The 17,354-nt window shown below is 41.9% G+C and overlaps 1 protein-coding gene across 2 annotated transcripts in view; it reads left to right on the top strand.

Annotated features, from left to right (window-relative positions):
• The first annotated feature begins 3,297 nt into the window (after positions 1 to 3,297).
• CCNF (cyclin F) overlaps positions 3,298 to 17,354 on the top strand; it is a 35,447-nt gene continuing 21,390 nt past the window's right edge. For both annotated transcript variants that reach the window (XM_072599328.1, XM_072599327.1), the window contains exons 1-7: positions 3,298 to 3,479; positions 7,696 to 7,850; positions 11,642 to 11,748; positions 13,202 to 13,269; positions 13,627 to 13,820; positions 15,979 to 16,032; positions 17,137 to 17,241. In XM_072599328.1, coding sequence (XP_072455429.1) covers positions 3,461 to 3,479; positions 7,696 to 7,850; positions 11,642 to 11,748; positions 13,202 to 13,269; positions 13,627 to 13,820; positions 15,979 to 16,032; positions 17,137 to 17,241 — 702 coding nt within the window. In that variant the 5' untranslated portion in view covers positions 3,298 to 3,460. The remainder of the gene's footprint in view (positions 3,480 to 7,695; positions 7,851 to 11,641; positions 11,749 to 13,201; positions 13,270 to 13,626; positions 13,821 to 15,978; positions 16,033 to 17,136; positions 17,242 to 17,354) is intronic.

The raw sequence follows: 17,354 nt of genomic DNA, 5'->3' as shown, positions 1-17,354 counted from the left end.
GTTCTCTCCACTGTGTCTTCTTCCTGTGTCATACCAGTCATTCTCTACATTTTCTTCCTCTTCCTCCATTTCTAGTTTAAAGCACTCTTGTATTTAAATACTAAATAGTAGCTGTGTCTCTTTTACCCAAGAACCCTGAGGTCTTCCTCTCCCAGTCTGATTTTTTTTTTTTTAATATAAAGGGCCATCCCTTGAGTACCTACTTAAAGAGGCCTATTCATTGAATGGGTATATCTCACTCAAAGTGAGAATCTGATAAGATCTTAGCCTAAAATGGCCAGGGTCTCCCACTGTATCCCAGGCCATCTCCAGTTGTCCTGAAGAACATCAGGCCACTGGACCCAGATGACTCTGGAGAAAGTGAGGCTAGTAACCTTGCACAACCCTCCCTCACTCAAAGCAAAGTCAACTGCAAGTCATATCATCATCTTCATGTCATGGTCCTTTTCGAGAATGAAGGCCAAACACAACAACAAAGAACTCTTGACCATATCTGCAAGTCTCTAGGAAAAAATATTCCTACTGGCTCTTATCTTATACACTCTATCACTAGTTAAAAACCTCTCATAACAGTATCTAAAGTCATGGTCCAGAAATCCAAATCTTGTTCTCTGATATCCTCCAATTTTTTTTCTGTTTTAAAATATTCATTTTTTATTTTGAAATTGATAAACTCTAACAAACATGAACATTTCCACATACAAAATAAAACAATACATCTCTTATCATGTGCAGATTTGTTAAAAGTATACAATAAATATATTGATTCCAAAGTTGTTCTGCCTATGGTACCATCTTATTAACCACCTGCGTACTTCCCAACCCCTTTTTTTTGAAACCCTTACCTTCATTTCAGCAGTAATGAAAACACCATCTGTTCATGTAAGGTCTTAAATTCTTAATCTGGGATTCCATTAATCCCTAACAATGTTTTCTAGGTTTTCACATGAATAAATCATCCAAAGTATGTAGCAGTTCTCTAGTTTGACAATGCTTCTGAGGTTTTTCATAAATATTCCAGACAGACAATATAAGAAGTCAACATACTGCCTGACTGCTCATCAGGTTGACTTAAGTACGGTCACCTCAACACCTCTTGGTAGGGAGTCAATAATTGTGATGACTCCCGTGGGATTAAACCCTGGTCTCGTGTCCTGATGGCTCAAGTTGCTCCTCCTCATTATTCTTTGGAGCTGAAGAAGCTACTTTTGAAGAAGCTCAGACCTAGAGCATGATTCCAAAGATTCATCAGTCCTACTTCCCTTTCTTCGATGTCACCTTCTATGCTCCAGTCTCCTGATACAAGTTTGAATTCCTCTTGAATTAGTTATTTTCCCTTTATTTTCCTCTGGAAGTACTTCTTTCCTTCCAAGGGATACTTCTTACCTCTTTGTTGTTCTAACCATAGTTCATCTCCCTCCCTCCAGTAAACACCTAGAGGACAGGAACTGGTTTTTGTCTTTGTATCCAACGCTTAGTACATAGAGCTTATGTACAATGCATTATACAAAACATTTTTCATTGAGGTCTCTCATCTTCCCAGCTGGAAATTATCTCTCCCTCCTCCGCAAACCCTGATCACTTTGTATCTCTCCTCTTGTCCTGCTCCCATCTTATATGAAATTATGTCTTAAATCCTGGAGCCAGCTAGGTGGCTAGTGTTGCAACTGGAGTCAAAAAGACCTGAGGTAGAACCCTGCCTCAGAGACTCACTAGTTGTGTGATCCTAGGCAAATCACTAGTCCTCTTTCAGCCTCAACCTTCTCATCTGTAAAATGAGGGTAGCACCTACCTCCCAGGAATGAATCCCAGGATCCAGTATATGCTATACCAGACTAAGAACTTCTCAGGGCAGGGACTGTGTTCTGTTCTGTCTCTCCTTCACAATAGCTCATCACCAGCCCTGTCAGTAAAGGTTTGTGAGATGTGACTGCATATCCAACATGCCCATGTTTGTGTTTTGCAATAGACTCCATTTGAACCAAAGTCTGTTTTGATGGTGCAGCTTTTAGCAATTGTTTCTTTCCAAGTGAAGGCTTAGATACCATTTCCCAACATAACATGGAAGCTGGAAAACATTTTGGGAGCCTTCAGTTCCAAACTGACTAGAGATTTCTATTTACTGACAGTAAAGCGACACTTTGCATGTCCCTCAGAAGACTGATTTATAATACTCCCTGCTAGCCCCTCTGTTATTTCCATACCATCTGTCTGCTGATACCATAGTCTAGAAGGCAAGTCAATCATTAACAGACATGACATAGATGATAAAATAAAATTATGGTCCAAATAGAATGCTAAAAGTCATCTGATCTGACCTGGCATCAAGGATGACCAAGGTGGCCTAAGAGTGTGGCAGGAGAGGTGGTGAGAGGGGTCCCCCACCTGTCCCAGCCAGGTGTGGGGGCTCAAGCCTTGCTGGGCTCTGGGTCTTCTCAACAAGGGGCTAAGGGGCCATTCCTTTCCCCTCAAGGTTGTGCTCTTGAGAAAGAGAAGACATATTAAGATCTGAGATGACTTCAGTTCAAGCTGATGAGGAAGAGACCAAGTCAAGGAAAAGCCAGGACCCTGATGCCAAGGGAGGATGGGGGAGCCCAACAAAATCCAACACCCAAGTCAAGGAAGGGAGGACTGAGAAAAACGCCCCTGAGTCTGCCAGAGGAGGTCAAGGGCCACCCCCGGGGGCGGTTTCGGTGGAGCGGCCGAAGCCAGGATACCAGGGGTGGGCAGAGACGAAGCAGTCGGGGCGGCTAACGTAGACCCCTCCTTTTGGAGCCGGAGGAAAGAAGATGGGCGGACTTTTCGGGATTCGGGGGAGGCCAGCCCAGGTCTGGAATAGGAGGAAGGAGCCAGGGTCAAAGACTGCAGAGCCTGCTTCGGCCGTCAGTCTGTCCCTTTACGACGAGGACCCTGCGGCCACCTCGGGTGCGGGTGCCAAGGTCCTCTCGTCACGGCCGAGGCGTCTCTGAAGCCCGAGCGCTCCGCCCGGAAAGGCCGCAGGACTTCGCCGAGCGGCCGAGAGACTCCGGCCGGGTCCGCTCGGCCCCGCCCACTGCCGCATCGCCCCGCCCCGCCCCGCCCCCGCGCCAACGCTCCGCCCCGCCCCCGCCCCGAGCCCAGGGCTGCCGCGGTGCGCAGAGGCCAGGCTCCCGGCCAGTCAACCGCTCCTATTCGAATTCGCGTCTTCACGCGACCAATCAGAGGGCCCGGCGCCGCGGGGCCGGCCTCGCGAGCCGCTCTCGCCCAGTGCCAGCGCCTACCGCCTGCGCCCCGAGCCAGCCAATGAAGACGCCTGCTGTGTTTGAAAAAAAGGGCGCGAGGCGGGGGGCGGGGCCCGGGGGTTTGAGAGGGCGGCACGCGCGGCTGCCCAGGACCGGACTAGCGGAGGGCGCTCGGAGGCGGCGGCGGCCGCGCAGCAGCAGCAGCGGCAGCGGCGGCAGCAGCAGCAGCAGCGCTCATTATGAGGGTCCGTGGCGGGGGTGAGTGACCTAGCGAACCCTCGAAACTCGAGGCCGGACCGGGGCGCCGCGGACCGGGGGAACCCTCCCCGGCCTCGGGGTCCGGCCCCCGGCCCCGGGCTTCCCCGAGCGGGCTTCGCCTACCACCCCTTGCTCCGTGTGGACGCCGTGTGTCCTCCTTATCGAAGCCCTCGAGTAACGGGCACCGGGACTCCCCCTGATTGCAGGGCCCCCGTGCACCCCGTGCACCCCGCACCCCCACAGCCTCCGCCGGCTCCAGCCCGGCCTGCCCCTCATTTTACACGCGCGGAGAAGCCAAGTGCCCCGCTGGCATCCCCGAGGTCGGGGGGCGAGATCGGGACGTGAGCTCGGTTCTCCTCCGCACTCCCGGCACCGCGTTCTCCATCCCAGCCCCGGACCGGGCATCGAGCGCCTCGGCTCTTTAAAGGGCTGCCACCTCGGCCCGGGTGCCCACCTGTTACTGCGGGCGGCTCTTCGGACGCCGTTTCCGAGAGGCCTTTTAAATGAACAGAATGGGTGACGAGGGCCCGGCAGCCTCGTCCTTCCAAGCCCTAATTAAAAATGAAAAGCAAGGTTTCACAGGGTGGATCTTCGAGGCGGGACAGACTGACCTACGAAGCGGTCTGTCCCCAAGAAACCCTGCTGCCTCTGCTTCCAAGTTGTATTGAATTACCTGACGATTGAGGGGGATGTTTGTAAGAAGTGAGGAGTTCACAGGATCGTCAGTTTAGAACCGAAAAGGATCTCCTGGGCTCGTTTTGTCCAACTCCCTCCTTACCTTTGAGAAAACGGGGTGAGGCATTCGCTCAGGTCGAACAGTTATACTGTGGTAAGGCTAGCAGCTTGCTGGTGGGATTAGGAGCAAACTTATATCTGAGGCACAGGAGAAAGAAAAAAGAGAGGAAGAAAGGGAAAATAAAAGGAGTAGGCAGAAGAACTGGGGAGAAGGGGAAGAGACTGAGGAAAGAGTGGTGCCTGAGAGTGTCCAGAGGGCCAGTGGTTTTGAACACTCAAACTTTATTTTTATGTAAATCTCATTGATATGGGAAACTCCTTCTACCCATGCATATTGGTACTACCTCTTCAATTTATAGATTTAAGAGAGTTTCTTAGAACACTGGAGAGGAATACTTGCCCAGGTGTGATCAGACATCCAAAATACAGGATTTAAAACCAAGTCTTCTTAAACCCTCCGGTTGTAACCCTAAACTGGCCTTGAGGTTCGTCCTCTATCCACTGCTCCACACTGCCTCTAGCTAACATATCTTAACCTTTTCTTCAGTTAGTCAATAAGCACTTATTAAGCACCTACTAGGTGCCAGGTACTAAACACTAGAGATAGAAACTCAAAAGACAGTCTGCTATCAAGGAATTCATAGTCTAAAGTGTGAGACTAGCAACAAATACTGTACGTAAAAAAACGATCCTAATACAGGATAAGTAGGAAGTAATTAGCAGAGGGAAGACACTAGAATTAAGAGGTATTGGGAAAGCCTTCCTGTAGAAGAAGGTGAGGTTTTCTCGGACTTGAAGGAAGCCAGGATTCAGAGATAAGCAAGGAGAACATTCCAGGTGTGGGAGAGAGCCAGAGAAAATGCTTGAAGCTATCTTGTTTGTGGAGGGGGGTAGCAGCCGAAAGCTAAGTTATAAAGGGCTTTGAATACCAAATAGGATTTTGTATTTGATCTTGGAGGTGTGATAGGGAGCTGCTGGAGTCTTTTGATAATGAGAGAGTCATGATCAGACTATTGATTTAGAAAATCACTTTGGCAGCTGAGTGAAGGCTGGACTGGAATGAGGAGAGACTTGGTACAGGCAGACCCCCTTCACCCCCACCCCAGCAGCTTATTGCCGTAGTCCAGGCACAAGATAAAGAAGGGTGGTAGCAGTATCAGAGGAGAGAAAGGGGCATATTCTAGAGAGGTTACAGAAGTGAAATTGACATGCCTTGGCAACAGATTGGATATGGGGGGGTAGGGAGAATGAGAGTGAGGGGAACTAAGGATGGCATCTAGGTTTTGAGAGTGGGAAAATGATGGTACCCTCAATAGTAATGGGAAAGTTTGGGAGTAGAGAGAATTTAGTGGGGCAAGATAATGAATTCAGTTTCAGACATGTTGAGTTTAAGATATCTACTGGACGTCCAGTTTGAGACATCTGAAAGGCAGTTGGAGATTTAAGGTCAGAAGTCATCTAAGAGGTAAGACTAGGTAGGTAGATTTGAAAATCATCAGCATATAGGTGATAATTAAATTCTGATAAGACCACCAAATGAACTAGTATGGAGCAAGAAGAAAACCCAGGATAGAGTCCTGTGGGATACCCACAGTTTGTGGATGTGACTTAGATGAGGAACCAGCAAAGGAGACTGGGGAAGAGTAGTCACATAGGTAAGAGGAGAGCCAGGAGACAGAGTGCTGTGTCAGGAAAAGCTAGAGAAAAGAAGGTGCCAGTGATTTCAACCAGGTAAAGAAGACTGAGGGTTGAGAAGTGGCTTTGTCAGCTAAGAGATCTTTGATAACTGGAAAGAATAATTTCAGTGGAATGAAGAGTTTGGAAGCCAAATTATAGGAGGTTAAGAAGAAAGTGAGAAAAGAGGAAGTGTAGGTAGCAATTGTCGACAGCCTTCTGAAGGAATTTAGCCACAAAGTACAGAAGAGATAAAGAACAGTAGTGGAAATGGAAGAATCAAGTGTGGGTTTTTTGAAGATGGTGGAGACATGGTTGTATTTGTAGGCAGTAGGGAAGGAACCAGTGGGTAGGGAGAGATTGAACATAAGTGAGAGAGTGGGGTGATCTGGAGAAGAAAGGATGAAATGGAGTCATATGTGTAGATAGAGGAGTTAGCCCTTGTCAAAGAGAAAAAATATCTTTTTGTATGAGACAACGGTGAAGGAGGAAATCGTTGCAGAGGACATCTGAGTGATAGGAGAAGAGGGAGCTCTCAGCAAATGTCCTCTATTTTCAATAAAATAGGAGGCAAGAATGGGGGGAGGGTGAATTGTGGGGTGTTTGAGGAGGAATGAAAAGGTTTAGAAGAGCCGCTGTAGAGAGTGAGAGTGAGTTAATAAGGAAGATATAGAAGGATTACTTAGTAGCAGTGAGTGCCCAGTAGAAGTGGATAATATAAATCTGTAGCAGACGTAGTCAGAACGGTTGCATAATTTTCTCCACTTTTATTCAGCAGCATGTGTGTAGGGGCAAAGGCAATAGTAGATAGGGGGAGAGTACAATTGGTAATATGATAAAGGGGTCAGGAACTGAAGAAAGCAGAAAGGTTAGGAGTCAAACTGGTTTACCATAGAGTCCAGATGAGGGAAAAAGGAGATAGTGACTACTGCAGGCATGAGAGAGATGAGCAGTCAAAGGACTGGAAATCCCAGTGTTGCTAAAGAGCAAGATCTGCTGTGGGAAAACAAAAAGAGGTGGAAAGCTAATAGATTAAGGTCAGACAAGGGAATTTCTTGACTCCAGGTCGTCATTAAGTATGTCACCTGTTTGCAATAATGCAGTGAGATTAGTGGGGATTTTTTTCTCTTATGTGACAACAAGATTCTTTGTGTTTTTAGTTTACCAGCTTTTTTCTGTGTTCTTACTGTCATTGTGCTAAGCAAGCCACATACCCTTCTAATCTCTGGTCCTGTTAGTTAAACTTGTTAAAATTGTATCTGGCAGCTAGGATAGAGCACTGGCCCTGAAATCAGGAAGACTTGAGTTTAAATCCAGCCTTAGATACTTACTAGCTTTGTGACTCTGGGCAAGTCACTTAACCCTGTATGCCTCAGTTTCCTCATCTGTAAAATGAGCTGGAGAAGGAAATGGGAAACCACTCCAGTACCTTTGCCAAGAAAACGCCAAATGAGGTCACAGAGTTGGACACAGCTGAACCACAAGAATTATGTCTAAAGAGTGAACAGGCTCAGTGAGCACCCAGGAATCTTTCCTATGAGTAAGGTGCATGGATTTGAGTAAGGTGCATGGACTTTTTTGGCTTCTATTTTGATGGTTCAGAGGTTTTTATTAACTTGTTCTCAGCTATATTTCAGAGAAGCAAAGTTCCTGATTGATGAGGTATTACTGATCTTTGCTTAAACACTTGTCTTTTATTGCAACATTCTGAGATTTCAATTTCTATCTTTCCTTAAAATCTATTTCATTGTGATTTGTTTCTCATGTTACCATTCACCGAATTTTGGTATTGTTGTTTTGTTCTCAGTGATTCACTGTAGGTGCTCCAAGTGTTTTTGTCTTCCTTCAAAGCGAAGAATAAAAAAGAGACCCCGAGTCTTAACTCTCTTGAGTCTCCCTGAAGATGTCCTCTTTCATATACTGAAGTGGCTTCCTGCAGAGGACATCCTTGCCATCAGAGCTGTAAGTTACATTCATTAATTAGTGCATAAAATTTTCTTACTGATAAGTTTCCGTTAAAAAACAAAACAGTGACTATTACCTTGGACAAAAAGTCAAAAAAATTCTACTCCTTAGTAAAATGGATACTGCAGAATGAACTTCACAGTAGTGTTTTCCTAATTTATTATTTTAGGAAAAGAATCAATGTTACAAACCTTAAATTGGAAATTGCACATTTGGAAATGGTACAAAACTGGGAAGGGTTCCTAACCTCTAGGACAAAATTCAAGCTTCCAAAGGATACTGACAGACTAGGACAATGAACTAAATCTAATGAGATGATATTTTTAAGGGTAAATGTAAAGTGCTATGCTTGAATACCAAAACAATTATATTTTTACTAGCACTTTATTCCAATTACATGTAAAGACAATATTGAACATTTGTGTTTTTAAAATTTTGAGTTCCAAATTTTCACCCTCTCTTCTCTTTAAAATGGTAAGCAGTTTGATATAGGCTATATGTATGCAATCATGCAGACGTATTTCTGTGTTAGTGATGTTGTGAAAGAGGAAACCAACCAAAAGAAAAGCAAAAATGAAGTGAAAATAGTATGCTTCAGTCTTCATTCAGACCCTGCCAGTTCTTTCCCTATATGTGGATAGCATTTTCCATCATGAGTCCTTTGGAATTGTTTTGAATCATTTGTGTGGCTGAGGAGAGCTAAGTTATTCATAGTTGATCATTGCACAATGTTGCCATCACTGTGTACAATGTTCTCCTGCTTCTTCTCACTTCACTTTGTATCAGTTATATAAGTCTTCGTAGGTTTTTCTGAAATCTGCCTAGCTCGTCATTTGAATATAAAAATTTAACAGAGAGTGGGAGTAGGGACTTGAAAACCATTCCAGCAGAAGAGCTGGAGGTTTCAGTGGAATGCAGGCCCAGTGAGCCAGCTGTATAAGAGGCAGGTGCAATGCCATGGAAAGGAGGCTGGATTTAAAGAGGACCAGGGTTCAAGCCCCAATTCTGCCATTTATCACCTGTGTGACCTTGAACAATTTGCTTAATTCTCTGCATGTCAGTTTCCTCATTTGTAAAACTGGAAGATTGGACCAAATGACCTCTAAGTTCTCTCCTGGGTCTAAAACTGATGTAATAATAATAATATGTCAAATGTGACTTGGCAGCCAAAAAATCTACAGCCTTAGGCTGCATTAAAAGGTGTTTAGTGTCTAGAATTAGAGAAGTAATGATTCTGCTGTCCTCTGCCCTGTTCAGACCACATCTGCGTTATTGTGTTCAGTTTGGGGTGCCACATTTTAAGATCGACATTGACAAAGGAGACCAGGATGGTCAGGATAACTGCCATACAAAGATCAGCTGAAGAAACTGGGGGCGTTTTAACCTGCAGAAGAAAATACTCAGGAAGAAAATAGTACCTGCATTTCGGTATTTGAAGGCCTGGCCTTTGGAAGAGGGTTTGGATTTGTTCTGTTTAGCCCTACAGGGCACGTGTAGAAGCAGCTGGTAAATGTTTGAACAGCAGATTTTGCTTCATGTAAGGATAATGGAATTACAAATTGGAAAAGAAGTTAGTTAAGCCCTCTTTATTTTACAGATGTGGAAACTAAGCTTGCCTTAGGTCACACGGGTAGTTTTCAGGAAAGTCAGGATTCACACAGAAGTCTTCTGATTCCCAATGCCTTACTCTTTCACCTCCACCCTTCTGTTCCCCCCTGAAAGGTTCCATAGAATTAGAACTGTCCAGAATTGTACTGGATTGTCTCTGAGTGTTGTGTGTTCCCTATCACAGAAGTTCTTCAAACTGAGGCTGATTGGCCTTTTGTAGATGATATTGTAGGTGAGATTTCTCAGCAGGTATGGGTTAAACTAGATGACCTCTAAAAGTCCCTTCCGAAGAAGTTTCTTTAATTATGTGACTTGTGTTTTTGGTTCCATCTAAAGTGTAGGAACTGATGAATCAAATCTGGTTCACCCAGCCTCCCAAGATAGTTCGTTGTAAAATTTGGCTGCCCTAGTGGTCAAGAAGTTTCTATTTATGTCTAAATAGTTGAAATCTGTTATTCAAGCTTTCATTTCTTCATGCTGTGCTTCCCTGAGTAAATGGAAGTACTATTAAAACTCTAAAAATACATTCTCATGCACAAATGCCAGTCTTGACATTCAGAGCTGGGAGCAACTTTGGCAACATTCTTCTCTAACTTCTTCATTTAACAGATGAGGAGACTGAGAACCCACAACAAATGAGTTATCCATGGTGAATGTAGCAAGTTAGTAACTGAGCTGGGACCAGATAGAACCCAGGTCTCCCAACTCCCAGGGCAGTCTTTTTTTGCTGTAGCTCAAAATCACCTCCTTTTATCCCATAATAAATATTTTCTGGAATTTGAAAAAGTAAGTTGAAGTTGATGCGTACACTATCCATCAAGGTAAATCACAACCTCTCCAAGTTTTAGTAGATGGTCCTTAGGAGTTACAGTGATTGAGAAAAATTTATCACTTAGTGCCCAATTTTCTGAGGATGTAAAGCTCAGAACATAGCTGGGCTTGTCCTTAGATTGCCAATTTATAATCCTTCACTGAGCTGATGCTCTAAGTCTTCCCTGTTTTGTGTGATCTGTAAGAGCTTGCACTCATATTTAATTTTATAATTGTTAGATTTGACTCACCTTTTTGCTATTCTTTTAAATTGTTTGTCAGAAGTAATAGAAATTTTCCTGCTTTTCTACTTCCATAACGACTCAAAAATATATTCTCAAGTCACAAATGTTATTCTTAACATTCAGAGCTGGAAAGAACCTTGACAACTATCTGATCTAATCCCCACATTTAAAAGAACTTGATACTAAACATAATTCTAATATTTTGTGCTATAAAATCTGTAATTGTTTCCAACTCACCCTCATCCCAGTCTTTTTTATTGTTCAAGCATCCTTTTAGTTACATCCATATATTTGTTTTTTGCCTATTTATCATCTTTTTTCTTTTCTAGTCCATCTATATCATTCTGTAATTTAACCAATACTATACTGAGTGTGTTTTTTTCTTACTGTGGAAGCTCTTAGGTTAAAATTTCAGCTGTGATTAACTATTTAGGATCATGGGATTTAGAACTGGAATCTTAGAAGCCATCTAGTCCAATCCCCTTATTTTACAGATGAGGAAACTGAGGCCCACAGAGGGTAAGCAACCCAAATAGTCCTTAAGTGAAAGCGTGTACTCTTTACTCTTTCCCTTCCCTCCCCCACCAACTTTGTCCATATGATTCCCTGTGCCTTGAATATCCACTTCCTCTTCCGTGCTCACATCTCTGCCTTTTGAAAATTTACCTATCCTTGGAATCCCAATTTAAATGCTACTTCCTCCATGGAAGTTTTTCCTGATAACTTCCTGCTTCCTGGTCACAAATGATCTTTCCTTTCCCTGATCTTATGTAGTATTTTGTGCTTGTATTCCTGGCATGTTCTCTGTACACTATGATTATTGTATACGTGTGTGTGTGTTTCCTTATATATGTTGCTTCATATTTAATTAAATTCCTTGATGACAGACTTTTTTCATTATTTGCGTCTTCAGTGTCTTACACATGATAGACAATAAATATTAATGAAATTAAAAGGGACTAGGTTTTCAGTCTATTTGTATACCCCCACCCAAAATTATTTTGCATGTGCTAAATGCTTAATAAATTACTTTTAAAGAGTAAGTTTATACTTTGTTTCAAAGAATCCTTAGGAATCATTTTAGTGAGATCCTTTTGGTTTATAATGCTTTCTGGTTTTTTGTAGGTACATCCACATCTTAAGTATCTTGTAGATAATCATGCCAGCGTGTGGGCATCTGCAAGTTTTCGGGAGATGTGGCCTTCTCCAGATAACCTAAAGCTTTTTGAAAGGTAACCTTTGTTGTTTCATTTTAAACCACTGATCCTTCAGATTCAGTAGCCAGTTTCATCAATGGCTAGTTGTTTCAACCAATTGTAGAAACGGCTAACCCACAGAATAATCAGAGTTTCAGAACATAAAGGGCCTTCAAGAGATCCTAGTCTAAACCCCTTATTTTACATCTGGAGAGATGTACATTCCCAACTGCTTTCTTGTTATCTCCACCAAGAATCCTAGATGTTACACTGGCATCTCAAATTCTGTCTAAAACAGAAACTCATTATCCTACCCTCTAAACGCACCTTGAAGAATGCCGTCATTTTTTCCTTTTACCTTCATTTTGCAACCTAGGAGTTTTTGTTGACTCTTTATTCTCATATTCTCCATATCCAGTCAGTTACCAAGTCCTGGCAATTTCACCTCCACTAGGCTCTCATCATTTCTCCTACTGGCCTCCAGCCTATCATTCCAGACTGTTTATATATTACTCTAACTTATGCATTAATATTCCATCTCCTCCCTCCATGCCTTTACCCAAGCTATTCCCCCTGCATGTAATGCTCTTTCTCACCCTACCCTTTAGAACCCTACCATCTTTCACAGCTCACAAAAAGTCTGGAAAGTCCAAGGTGTAGAAGGCTTTATAGATAATCTCAAGAGTTAGAATGGACCTTAGAAGCCATCTAGAGCAGTACATCTGAACAAGAATTGTTCTACGACATACCTGATTTTTTAATCACCTAGGCTTTGCTTAAAGACCTTCCGTGAGGGGAATTATGAAGAAAATAATTTGTAAACCTTAAAATGCAATAGAAATGTTCGTTGTTATCTAATTAAACAAGTACCCAAAGATTCTTTAATGAAAGTATTTAGTCCAGTAGAGGATCTTAAATGTAATAAAACTATGTATGTTTTAAAAATAATCTGCAAATAAAACTTCTCTTATTCAAATTAGTCTTCATGAACCTAAGCTGATGTACTGTTACTTGAACCTTTGGAAATTAAGCCTTCTCTGGAAATCAGTCTCCTGCTTTATTGTTCCTTTGCTGTGTTTCCTCAGCATTTATAGACCATACTATGTTACCATCTATGTCTTTATATTTTTATATTCTCCCTTAGTTGTGCCCTATCTCTCTAGTTTGCCCCAATAAACTTGAATCTCATAGCAGGAAGGAGCTATACCTTTTACTTTTGTATCCCTATAGGTAATACTCAGCCCTAGGCTTGATCATCCTAATAGGCACTTATCAAGTAAATGAATAAAGAATGTTCATTCTTATCTTTTGGACATACATGTTGTGTCAGATCCACTTCAACTTGAATTGAACCATTGGTTTATGTCCAAGTAAATTGGAACAATTTTATTAAGTCAAAAGATGACTTGTAGCTGGTTTCAGATGCCTCCATCACACTAACCTTTGAAAGAATAAGATCTCTAATCAGCCATTGGTGTTCTTTTTTTAGGGCTGCTGAAAGTGGTAACTTTGAAGCTGCTGTGAAGCTAGGGATTGCCTACCTCTACAATGAAGGTTGTAAGTGTTCAACTGAGCAGGGCCAGGGTCTCTTAACAACTTTATGGGAAACTGGTATAGAGCAGAGGCATTCAGCCTCCTTTGACCTTTGATTGTGAAATGTTGTAAATAGATATGACCCATTTTGAACTTTCTGAAAAGTTTCCAGTCTTGGTAAGCAACTCTTTTTAAATTAATGTTGTTATAACTATGACAAGGTATACAGATATTTCCAGAATTTTTTACTGAAGTACTGTTAAAAATTTTGACCATCTGATGAATGAGATCTCTCCATATTTTTATATCAAGCCAGGTCAGGACCATAAGCCTTATTAAGCACTTACTAGGTTAATTTTTTCTAATTGTTCATCATTCTAGTGTCTATTTCTGATGAGGGTCGTGCAGAAGTAAATGGATTAAAGGCATCACGTTTCTTCAGCTTGACAGAACGCCTGAATGTTAACGCTGCTCCATTTATCTGGTTATTTATTCGCCCTCCATGGTCTGTGTCTGGAAGCTGCTGTAAAGCTGTAGTCTTTGAAAGCCTCAAAGCAGAATGTCAGTTTCAAAAAGTAAGTTATAAGGAGCCACACTTTTATAATAAAATTCCTTTCCTTTAGGGCTTACTGTAAGCTTTTAAAATGTCTAAAATAACAACTTGCATGTAGTGAATATTGGATAAATGTTTATTTTTAGTGCTTCAGAGCACTAAAATTTTATTTTAATTTTATCTGGCAAAGTCAAGACCATAAGGGATATGAATAAAATCTTGAAAAGTCTAATCAATAAATGTTTGGATACCTGATGTGTATGCAACACTGTTAGGGTTATAGAAAAGTAAAGGGTCTTCTCCCTGATGTGCAGGAACTTTCAAGTTAGGAAGACCAAACACAAATGTATAAAAAGGAATTATTGAAGTCATTCAGAATAACTGTGTAAGATGACTCAATTGTATGATAAGCCAGTCAATAAAACATAGAGAATAATTACTCAAGATCTTTAGAGAAAAAGGATTATTTCACTCTTGGCTTGTCAGAGAAGGAAATTGTGAAAGAGATTTGAGCTGGGTCTTGAAGAGGTGACAGGATTTGTATATATCAACAGAACAGAGACGGTGTGAGCAAAAGAATGGAAACTGGAAAGCAAAAGGTGCGTTCTTGGGACACGGAGGAGACTCACTTGGTCGAAGGAGAGGGCAGGAGTGGAAGTTAAGGTTTCTTGCACACATGTAGTGGGCGTTTGTTGAATTGAATTAAAAAGATTCAATTGGGCTGTTTCTTGAATGCCAAATAAGAAGTTGGGACGTGACCGGAGAGCTATTGAAAGTTTGGGGGCAAAGAAATGATGAAATCAGAGTAGTGTTTAAAAAGTTAATTGGATATCTATGTGTAACATACACTGGAGGGAAAGGTAGTGCAATAGTGTTAATAACTGTAATCACGTTCAGGTATGAATGAAATGATAAGAGCCTGGACCAGGGTGCTGGCAGTAGAAAGGAATCTTCAGGACAGTTCTTGGTACCATAGTAGGCATTTAACGTTCATTGAATCCAAAGGAAAGAAGGCTTGTAAAGGAAGAATAGTTACATCTAAGAGACTTGTTAGATTTGGGAGGCCAGGGAAATTACACTGGGCTTTTAAAAGGAGAGAGTGGTGGTGTCATAACAGAAGTCCGGAGGGAGAGGGCAGCTGAATTTGTTAGAGAGGGACATGTTGAGTTCGAAGTTACAGCAGTGTGTTAAATGTATCTATAGACCTGGTAATTTTAGAACTATAATTGAATCAGTACATCTGGGTTTGTGAAAGATTGGAATCGGACATTCCTGCCAGGAGGTGATAGGGGAAGCTAATGAAGCTGAGGAGAATATGAGAAGGGAGCATAGCGAAGGAAGAAGTAAGTGCGTGAGGCCCTAGCCATGAGAAACACCAGTCCCGGAGGGAGAACAATAGATAAGAAGCGATCAAATGAGTAGAAAGAGAGAACCTGTTGGAGGAAGTTTTTAGAAGCTGAGGCAGGAGACAGCATCAGGGAGATGTAACTCATCTACTCCAGAGGTGTCAAGTATGTGGCCCACAATTCTCCCAATTCATCAGAACCAGATTAAAATGGGCTTGGGAAATTTTTAACAAAATAAGCAAAAAAAGTAGCATTTCATTTTAAAATTAAGTCAATATGTACCCTGCAAGGCATCTCATGTACAAATTAGTGGCCCCCATTTCTATGTGAGTTTGATGCCACTAGTCTGCTCTTGTGAGCTACTGCATAGAGGTTAAAGAGCATGAGGTTTGAAAACAGGCCAATGGATTTTGGTGATTGGTGTCCAGGGGTGACCTTGGAGAAGGAGAAATGCTCTGGAATGGATATAGAATCCTGATTGCAAGGGGTTGAAGAGAGACCAGGAAGGGAGGAGATGTACAAAGCAGTTGTAAAATATTCATTTGAGAAACTTAACGGTAAAATAGAGATAGAGGGAGAGCATTAGCTAGAGAACAGGCAGTGGGATAAACTGGAGTTCTTTTTCTTCCTTTAAATGTAGGAAAGAGCAGCCCACAGTTTACAATTGCCGTGTGGAGCTGTGGTGTTTACACTTAAGAGGGGGGTCTACAGAGCATTACTTGCCCCCTACCCCTGCCTAGCTCAGTTACTTTCTTCAACTGGGGGTTCTAAGGGAATATTTTCAAGGCTTGAGCAGTAATCTTTTGAAATAATTGCCTTTCCTTTTCTTTTAAGGTTCATAAAGGATCTATACTATATTGTTTGGGTAAAGTTTTAAGCCTTTTTGAGGTAAGTTAACCAGTTATGTATAGATTTGAAATTGTAAAAATATGTTCAGAGTATAATTTCCTCCTGGTGATATATGTAATCTAGGATATGATGTCAGGTGACAGTCCTCCCTGGAATCATGAGAATAAAAGGTATCAAAACCACTCTGAGTCTCAGTTCTTCAAACTTGGCTAACTGGTTTTCAGCCCATGACAGACTAGAAAGAAGCAAAAGATGAGTGCAGCTACACGAGACAAGCACCCTGGGAGCCACAGGAGAGGACTGTGTCCAAGCTGATGGGAAGGGAGAAGACAAAAGCCATAAACTTGGCATGAGACCACAAAGAACAGAGCAGTCCTTTAGTGGAGGGATAAAAATGGACTTATATTCCTTTCCTAAAGTATTTTGTGGTCATCACCAATTGCATCCCAGTCAGCTGTCACCACATAGTATAATTTTCCAGGGTATTGATAATTTGGCTCTACTTGAGGGAAGGGCTCCCAATGCAGAGCTGGCAAAGGGATGGAAATCTTTCCACATAAGCCATGATTTGCTCATTCCATATTAGGTGGCTTTTTTAAGATAGAGTTGGAGAGTCCATAGCCTCTCTTAGTGACCCCTTCCAGGTTCTTAATCATGCTGCTAGTCAAGTCCTGCTCTAATTTTAACCTACTAATAAATTGTATTGTCACTCTACCTGTGACCTCTGGACCTTCCTTTTCAAAACACCTGTCTTTTGTCCACATAGAAAGTGATTTTTTGTATTAACTGAAAGTCTTATCAAATACTTGTTTGTGCTGATATTTGATCACACTGCGAGTTATATCTTTTATTTTGCTTAGTTTTTTTTAAAGCTAAACTTCTGAGAAAAAAGTAATAGTGACATTTCTACAATATATTTAAGATTTGTTAGGAGGCTTGAGTTTTACAATATTAACATTTCTAGAAAGCAAGGCATTCATTTCTGTTTAAGAGCTGGAGCGCTGACCCTTAAGGATGGATATCTGATTCTTGTTAGGAAAGTGTACATGTAATGTACATATTAATGTAAATATAAGTGGCAATAAAAATTAACATATGACTGATTTTAACTGAAAGAAAATTTATGCTTTGACTTATTCCTAGGATGAAGAGAAAAGAAAAGAAGCACTTGAAATGTTTGAGGCATCATCTAATCAGGGATGTTTAAATAGTTCTTACCTCCTTTGGGAAAGTAGTCAGAGGACTGCTGTGAGTAACCTTGAATCTTCTTTCCTTGCTCCCCTCCAGCTGCTAGTGTTTTTCTGCCCTCCTTAACGTTATGTATGTTTTCTACCTTTGTGTATGTTTCTTCCAATACTGTG

This window comes from Notamacropus eugenii, chromosome 1, assembly GCF_028372415.1.
Source record: "Notamacropus eugenii isolate mMacEug1 chromosome 1, mMacEug1.pri_v2, whole genome shotgun sequence".
Classification (NCBI taxonomy): Eukaryota; Metazoa; Chordata; class Mammalia; order Diprotodontia; family Macropodidae; genus Notamacropus; species Notamacropus eugenii.
The sequence above is the reverse complement of the archived record's forward strand: the minus strand, read 5'-3'. Positions and strand labels throughout refer to the sequence as shown.